Source organism: Diachasma alloeum, unplaced genomic scaffold (assembly GCF_001412515.2).
Source record: "Diachasma alloeum isolate Michigan unplaced genomic scaffold, Dall2.0 Dall_scaffold_00209, whole genome shotgun sequence".
NCBI lineage: Eukaryota > Metazoa > Arthropoda > Insecta > Hymenoptera > Braconidae > Diachasma > Diachasma alloeum.
In genome coordinates this window covers 2,475,979-2,484,733 of record NW_021680374.1, presented here as the reverse complement: position 1 = coordinate 2,484,733, position 8,755 = coordinate 2,475,979, and the positions used below count along the sequence as shown (strand labels likewise).

The window sequence follows — 8,755 nt, the reverse complement described above, 5'->3', positions numbered from 1 at the left end:
GGGGGGGAGTAGGGTCATCTGAAATTCATTGCGTCATCATTTTTCAACGAATTCAACTGGATATTTCCGCTGTGCAATTCACAGAGAACCATTGGATCTAGAGTCAAGTGAAGGTGATAAGTCTAGTGACGGTTTAAGTGATTATGATAACGAGTCATTTGTGGAGGGAGTGTCTCTGAATATTTTGTACATTCTATTGCTCAATAAAAATGGAAATACTTTCATTGGAATTCCCTCGAATGGAGAGCAGACTGATTGCTCCAGAGTTACACATACGAAAAAAAAAGTAAATAAAACACATGGAAATGCGTAAAGCAGTCCCTGACAGTTCGGTAATGACCCGGATTGATTTAGCGGTTAAATAAAAAATGTATAACCGTGATAATAGTTGTGCCTCGAGGGATGGAGGGAGGGGGATTTGAAAAAGCCGGCAATGCACGCTCCATGGGGTTGTCAGGGTCTCTCTCACTTGAGGCTTGAATGCAGCTTGTGGGTGTCACGCGACCGATCGATTCTATCGTGACACATCCGCGTCAAACGTGACTCGTGTTTTTTTTCTCTCTCTCTCTCTCTGTTCCCCACTGTTTTCTTTTCTTCACGCTACTATCGAGAATATATTTTTCAAAGTTAAATCAACTCCAGCGGCTGGAAGTTTAATCGCATTACCGCACCATTTGCTCCCTAGAATCGATGAATTTCGATCAGGGGATTTGCATTCCTAGATTAAACACGGGGTTTTATTGATTGATCGCGAGAGTAATTTTTGAGTTGAAAAAAATAAAAATCTTCCCAGATTAATTGCCTTCTTTTCTGTGTCAAATAGTTCAAATGGGAAGTAGACAATGTATTTAGTCAATTGGAATGACGTTGTAATGATTCATTCGGAATACATCATGTATCGTGTTGAAGCAAACTGGAATGAATGAGCTATCCGCTCTCTCGAATCCTTGTCTTACTTTCGAGGCGCTGACTGGTGCGCCCGCGCGTCGCCCAAGCGACCGGGGCAAACGTTCTTGTAACACATTTTAAAGGACCCAGATATACAATACGCTTCTCCGTGACCGAAGACATCCGGGGACCTCGATCGGACCAACTTCTCGCACATTTTTTCCTTCTTTTTTTCACTTTTGGATATCTCCTAACGTTAAATTTTGAGGTCTCACTTTTGAGAAACGAAATCCACGTAAGATGATGGACGAGAGGAGAGAGAAAGAATTCCCTTAAAGTCCGGCGAATTTCACTTTTGTCATAACGATTTCACTAACCAATTCTCGGCATGAGGCAACACATCCTCTCACGAGGCCTTTCTCACATTTGTAGGATCCCGGGTGAATCTAGGAATTCAATGAACACCTTGGGATTGAGTAAAATCGACTAGGTTGTTCTTCAGAAATATTTTCCAGTGGTATCAGTAAGTGGTGAAAGGAGATGAGTCAGAGAATGTCACAGTCATTATTTCGTCAATAATTTCAAATGGAAAAAGTTCAGAGAAATTTTTTGTGAGGAATTTCGTGGGCTAGAAAGAAAAGTCTCCACATATTTATCTTGAATTCCAAATCAATGAAATCAATTAATTTTTCATTAAAACATGTCAAGATAATACACAAATGCAGAAGAAGAATTTTCTCGTTAAATAAATTTGAATTGGATGTTCAATGCTCATGAAAAATACTGAACACAACTCAAAGGAAAAAAGGAACGTGAAAACATTTTCGAGATTTCTCCCATTCTGGCACTTCCCTCCCCAGTTCATCATTATCTCATGGAACATTATCTCTGATTCCCTGAGAGAAAACGAGATCTCTCCCCTACTTCAGTCGCCCACAGTGTCTGGAGGGGTTACTGAGTGTCGATTCGCCAGGCTCTGAAAGCGATTCGCTCAGGACTTTCACTTGTCCAACAAGAGTTGACTTATTCCGATCCAAATCAACTCATTTTTCACTTGGAAAATTGTTTTTGAACCTTTAACATCAATTCAACCAACATATCAAATATTCAGGAGAGAATGGGGATAATGAATTGGTTATTAATGAGGTAATAAATTTATCCGGAGAATCAATTAATCAGAGAGGCGTCTACTGGTGTTTGATGAAGAGCTATTTACCGACTGAAGTGGATAAGGTAGTGTTCTCATGGAGAAGACAAATGATGACTTCAATGACCCGAGTGTTTACTTCGATAATTCCGTAATTTGCAGGCAAAACAAATATACATTTTATTTTTCAAGACGTGATAAATAAATTTATCGAACAAAGTCGACGATTTAATCAAAGAATAAAGATTTTAGTAATTAAAATCAATTACTTCATATTTCTATTCGACTCAAAAATGCAAAAAAATGCAAACAAATCACGACATTAATTTTTTTCAATTTAAACCAGAATGAAAAAGAAAAAGCCTCAATTTTGAGGGAAAACATTGATTTTATGAATAATAAAATGAATTTATTTTGGTTTCAATGTCACGTAAAAATCAATAAATCGATGAATATTTCTACATTTCCTGAAAACAAACTGGCGGGTTGCCTTATCACGTAAAAATTCTCCCGACACCCATAAACAATTGATTACTTCGAGTTAGCGAGAATATAGGATTCCACAAGCTCTCGTAATTAAGTTCAAGTTCAGTTGCGCAATTCTTGTTATAACGTTTTTGTTTAGTTTGGAGTGACCTCGGTAACACTGACGCAGACGCTCCATTCTCAAACATTCCAACTACCCATTCGTCTTTTTAAAAATTCATAGAGAGAGCTAAAGTGATTATCCCGCGTCACTCTACTCTCGATGAAAATGATGGAGGCACGCGGGGATTTATTCCAAGCTGAGGATTTCCAGGAAAATTATTGACACTGATTTTACGACATTGCTCTTTATGAAGAAGGGATTTTTTACCATCATTTTATGATCAATAATGGATTTTTAACGATCAAAATCGATTACAAGTTCTCATGTGCAGAATTAAAAACTGTTCTTCTCGCTCAATTCAAAGGTTTAGATCATAATAGCTGACTGTAAAATGTAAATTTCAAGGGATTTAGCATTTTGAATGAGAAAAATAAAAAATGTTATCTCTTTTGATAAATCCAATAATTTGAAACTGCATGGTTCTGAGGTTAAATGTCGAGGTCTCTCTGGCAACCGTATCTTTTGAAAAATTCATTAAGGAGGAAAAGAAACAAAAAATGTGCCTCACGAGCTCGTTTATTATGTAAAGCCCGCAGAGACAAACGATACACGGTTAACTCACCTCTCTCGGTCAACTCCGAAGAGGAAGAAGGACGCTCTGCATTATGCATAACAACCACGGATTGATGCCTTTGTGCTAGCAATACTTCCGTGTTACGTTTTTCAAAATGGAAATCAATATTTCCATGTTTTGTTAGAGCAGAACGACTTAAAAATTCCCGTCGGCTCATAAATTGACATGAATTAGGGGATACATTGTTGGAAAGGCGTCCAGCATCAAAATTCTTCGCCTTCATTCCACAGATAAATCCTCCAATTCAAATATTGAATTTTTAATGGAAAAACATGACGAGTCGAGTGACATCGTCATTTAATATGCAATTATCTTCGAAACAAGTAGTTCAGACACGAAATGTTAGAAATCCTTTTTCGCAGGGAATTTCATTAGCAATAAGAAGGAACTTTTGAAATTTTCTCCTAAAATTAGTTCCCATGGAGATAATTTGCATAATTCATCACTCAAAAAATATCATCATCTCCTTGATGTATTTTGCAGGAAGAAATATCAAAAGAATCTTTTTGTAACTGAAAAAATTCTCCGAAAAAGTGTCTCTTAATCCCTCTTCTAAATCATCAATTCTCAAGATAATTCCATAATTCCTAGGATGATACGAGTCGTCGACTCATGACATTATCCCATTTAAATAAAGAATTATTGCGAATTAAGGTCTCTCACTCACCGGAACATAGACGCCAGATTTTGGTGTAGACCCGATGACGCAGAAGGAAACCTGCAACGAAAAAAAAACATCATTCAAACACAAATGTCAATGCAAGATTAATTAAGACATTAATTCTATTTCCGTAACGTCCTTATTTAGCAGTCGACATCGAAGGCGTTGTCGAGTTCTCAAGATAACGTACACGTGCAACGTAACTCTGTTCCTTCTTGAAACTGTAATGGCCCCTCGGAGAGGAGTGAAATACGTAGATGAACGAAATGGCAAAAAGTATGGAAAAATTATGCGGGGGATAATTCACCCGGAGAGCCACGTGCATCGTTAAAACCAATACATGTTACCGCGTTGTTAGAGTGGAATGAACGACTGGCAGGGGCATGCGGGGAAATTTAACGAATATGATACACCTTTACTGTGTATTGAACACCAGCGACTCGGTGACAACAATACTGTGCCGAGAATAAAGAATTGTTGGCAAAATATCAACGTCGCGTGTGTCTCTTCCCTCAACAACAATTAAATTACAGATTAAGGAAACGAATGTTTGATGATAAAGTAAATTCTCACAGCTGTTGAAATCGATTTGATATTATTCAGAGTTTAAGTTTCCTTCAATTCTAGGAAAGTATATGCATATCTTTCGTAAAGGAGGAAAGATAAACACACGAACAAAAATATAAATAAAGACTTCGTGTCGAGTTCGAACGGTCCTGTCACCGTTTATAATTATAAATCGATAATAATTCAACGAGTATGGAATTACCTAGGTCGCGTTGTCCCTTCAATGTATTCTAATGAGTGCAAATTTTTTTAAGGTTATTTTTTGTTTATTAAATTGAAAAGAGAGATGGAGAAAAATTCTCCGATTTTTTTTTGGACAACAAGAGAGGTTAGTTCAGTCCCGGTATGTGTCGCCTGGGCCGCACTAAAATTCGTATTGGATTGGCTCATTTCTCACGATTTAATACGGAGACAGTAAAGCGATTTGCCAGACGTTTTATTTGTACTAAAGTCAAGGCCGTTCAACCGTCGGTCGTGGCAAGTTAACAGCGAGGAAAAAAAATAATGAAACAGAGGGGGAGAGGAAAAACGAATGAAATGACAACCTTGAGGGATGAGAGACAGAGGTCGAGTTGCGGCGGAAATTCTTACCGGATGGGACGGTCACAAGCAGCTTCCGTCTTTCTCGGCTCACCCCTGAAATTTAATAAACTCACCACACCTCACAACACTTATTATCCCCGACATTTCAATGTTCCTCTATCGTTCTGATAGCGGGGGATTTGTTTTTCTTTTTTGTTCAAGCACAATACGAGGACCCGGTCATCGTTGTGCCGAGATACACTTGCCCGAAACTCGATGCCAACGACTCGGGCGCCATCTTGGGAATTTGTTTGGTGGGGAGTGCCAACTGTTGAGGTTAGTTTATTTGAATTTTTGTGGAGAGATGTAATGGGTTTCGACAATGAGATAATGGAGTTTATCATTATGTTGGTGGTAATGGTTGAAAAATATCTTTAAGGGGGAATTTTTTGATAATTTGAAATGTCAAAAATGTCAAATACCTGCATATAAAAAACAATTCCACTCAAAATAATTTATGTAATCATAAAAAATGAATTTGCAAGTTTTTGCAATGCTCTACCCGTGGAAATTCCTCAAAAAATCGTATCGAAATGGAGTTTACAATTACGTTGATGGGATCATCAGTGCAATAAAAAATTCAGGATGAGTTGGAATTAAAGAATCGAAATATAGAATAGGTACAAAAATATAATTCCAAATAATTTACATAACTATCAAAAATACAAGAATCGATAAATTATTGGCAAGTGTTACCCTGAGAAATCTTTAAAAACATCATGCTCACAATTTTTATCAACAGCAATTACTCATTTTCGTTTTCATCACTCATCTCCATGTTCCTCCAAAAACTTCTTCAAAAGTGAGTTATTCAGTGGAATAGCCAGATACTCAGCCCCATCGACATTTCTCCTGGTTTTCACGAGTTTGTGATCAATGAACTCAGTCAACTGAGCTCTCAGAGCCAAATCAGAACTGACGAGGAAGCTCTCCCTGGCACCCCTGTACAGGTCCTTGAACGCCATCCCTGGATAGAGATTGCTCTTGCCATTTTCGATCTGGTGCTTGACCAGAATAATGTAAATGGCTTTGGCATTGGTAGTTAATGAGGCGAATACATTATGGAGCGAAGACAGAGCGAGTGCTCCACTCTGCTGAACCATAAGTGAGCTCTCGTACGAAGTTTCAGCCTCGTAAGGAAGAAGAGTTGTGGCATCCCACCAGTAGAAATTGTACCTGGACCTCTTGACGTTATCCCAGATCAAGGGGGCATTGATGTGATCCACAGAAGCCAACAGTCTTACATTTTTTATCGCAGCAAGACGAGACAGAGTGTCTTGTGCTTTGTTGTTCCTCAGCATTGTCCCATCAATGTTGTGAATCAACAAGTACAGTTTATCCTCTGGGTTTTTCCTCAGGGTCTCCTCGATGATGCTGAAGCACTCGTTGGCATTGGAGGGACAATCCAGGCCCAACAGCTCCGTTATTATCCCATCGAGAACATCTTTGATGGTTAAACTGGGGAAGAACCCATTGACCACTAGAGTGGGGTGGTCTGCGATTATCTCCTTGTGGAAGTCGTTTATCAAGGTTCGCTTTGAGCCTAGACCATGCAGCAGGATGCTGTAGCCCTCCTCCATCACGTGGTACCACATGGGGAACATTGACCTGCAGCTGTTTGTCAACTCCTGAATTCCATCTTTGTGGGACTTTGATATGTGGCTTTCGTTGCTGAGGAGCTCTTGGAGCTTTTCTTCGTTGAGACGAGGAGTTTTCAGGCGGTTCAACGTGCGGTCAGATGTGAGGACCTTCTCCGCTTGGGTCGAGAAGTATTCATCAGTCTTCAAGTGCTGAGAAAGAAAACAATTTTGTGACAAGAGCATTTTTCTGAAGTATTGAGGTGAAAAAAAATCTTGATATTATTCTCTGGGCCTAAAACTTTCAGAAAGTTCACATCAATTAATTTCTCAATTATTCATTCAAAGTACTTACAAAATCTTGATACGTTATATTATTCTTTGATCTTCCCCTCCTGCAAGGAGTGATGGGCACTGGAATTTTCCTCTTGAAATCTTTCAGATTTCTCCTCGGAGTTTCATTCTCACTGTCTTCGTTATCGTCCTGAGAATCCTCACGAGTTCCATTCGCCCCCTCTTCCTCCTCCTCATCGTCATCATCTTCATTATTCGAGGGGACGTATTCGCTGTCCTCTGAGACACTCTCACTGTCACTGGGGAAATAAACCTGTCTCTTCTTGGTCTGTGGAACTCTTGTGGACTTGTTAGACAGGATTGATTTAGGTGGTGTCGTAGGATCAATTTTATCCAGCAGTATTCGAACTGCCCGGGATTTTGGGGTCGCAGATCGTACGGGGGTACGGGATTGCAGTGCTTTCTGGGCCATCGCGTTCCTCCTGGAGGGAGTTTGGAACCCGTACATCTTGTTACCACTGACGTCCTCATCGTCGAAGAGTTCTTTCGGCTTTTGGACGTCTTCGTCGATCGTCTCGAGCTCCTTCTCGAGTTCCTCTTTTATTCCACTTGGCGACGGTTCGCGATCAACGCACGAAACACTGGTTTTCCTCGGTCTTTCTCTTTTTGCTGTACCTTAATGTGCATTCAAATTTAATAGAATTAATCATTTAAAGAGTAGATGTTGAATCTTCTGTTCTACTCCCATCATCAGAGAATTTTTGTTGATATTTTGTGATAAAGCTAGGCAAATTATCCTCGAGATAATATAATTCGAATATTATTGATGATTATTACTACCAGGTGTTTTAGCTGGAGTTGCAGGTTGACTGACACTGGATCCACTGTTTCTACGTGTTCTGGGTCTTGTGTAAGGTGTGCGAGTCCCTATTCCATCAAAAACACATCATCAATGTTAACAAATGAAATAAGTCAACAGATTAATTATTAAACTTGAGAAAAAGCATGTAAAAGTGATTCGGAGCACACGCAACAAGAGGTTAAGTATCAGTTGGCTGCTCCAAAATGAAAAACAAACTTTACCTCTCGGAGTTTTTGAAGGAGTCGATGTTTCTTCATTATCACTCAAACTGACTTTACTTCTGATCCTCGTTGAACGACGTAAGGGCTCACCACTATCAGACATTGTTTACAAACAAAAGGAAATGATAAAAACGAGCGGGAATTATGGGGGCGGGGGGCATGTTCTAGGGAAAATGACAACAATAGGGGAAGCGGTGGAACAGCTGGGCACAGAAATTTGTGAATACATTCCCGGATGGACAGGCAGATTCTGATGAGGTGGTTAAACAGGGCTCGGTAGTGGAGATGACTTCAGGAAATGTATTACTAGTCAAATTCGCTAGTATAGCGGCATGTTAAGAGATGGCGGGATTATTCTCATTTCAAGCGGAATTACTAACTGAATTGAACTGAAGTAATAGGTTGTCAGCAGATTATTTATGAACAAATGACGATGGTAAGTCATTTGCAATTCGTTAGTAGTTAAATGTAATGCATTTCTTAGTATTTAAAGATTACTCAATTAATTATTACTTATGACCAGATAATTATTAATTATTTGGACATTTTAGCCCAGATGAAAACAAAAAAAAAAGTTTTTTTGGGCTCAAATGAAAGAGCGGCTCGAGAAATGGCGTGCTAGGGAAGAAGATTCTCTAAAGATGGTTTTGAACCAGGGGAGACTCCTAGACCCCACTGGACAATGTTGTCACAATTGCGCTTTTCAATTGAAAACAGACATCATCTTTAGAGA

General features: G+C 39.2%; 1 protein-coding gene across 1 annotated transcript; it reads right to left on the bottom strand.

The window, feature by feature from the left end:
• Positions 1-5,697: 5,697 nt before the first annotated feature.
• LOC107036416 (origin recognition complex subunit 2) lies at positions 5,698-8,214 on the bottom strand. The gene is made up of 4 exons (XM_015254363.1): positions 8,023-8,214; positions 7,780-7,866; positions 7,001-7,614; positions 5,698-6,858 (listed from the first exon to the last, which is right to left on the bottom strand). Exons 1-4 carry the CDS (start codon positions 8,123-8,125, stop codon positions 5,833-5,835), a joined length of 1,830 nt encoding a protein of 609 aa, XP_015109849.1. The 5' UTR covers positions 8,126-8,214; the 3' UTR covers positions 5,698-5,832.
• Between the last annotated feature and the right edge of the window lie 541 nt (positions 8,215-8,755).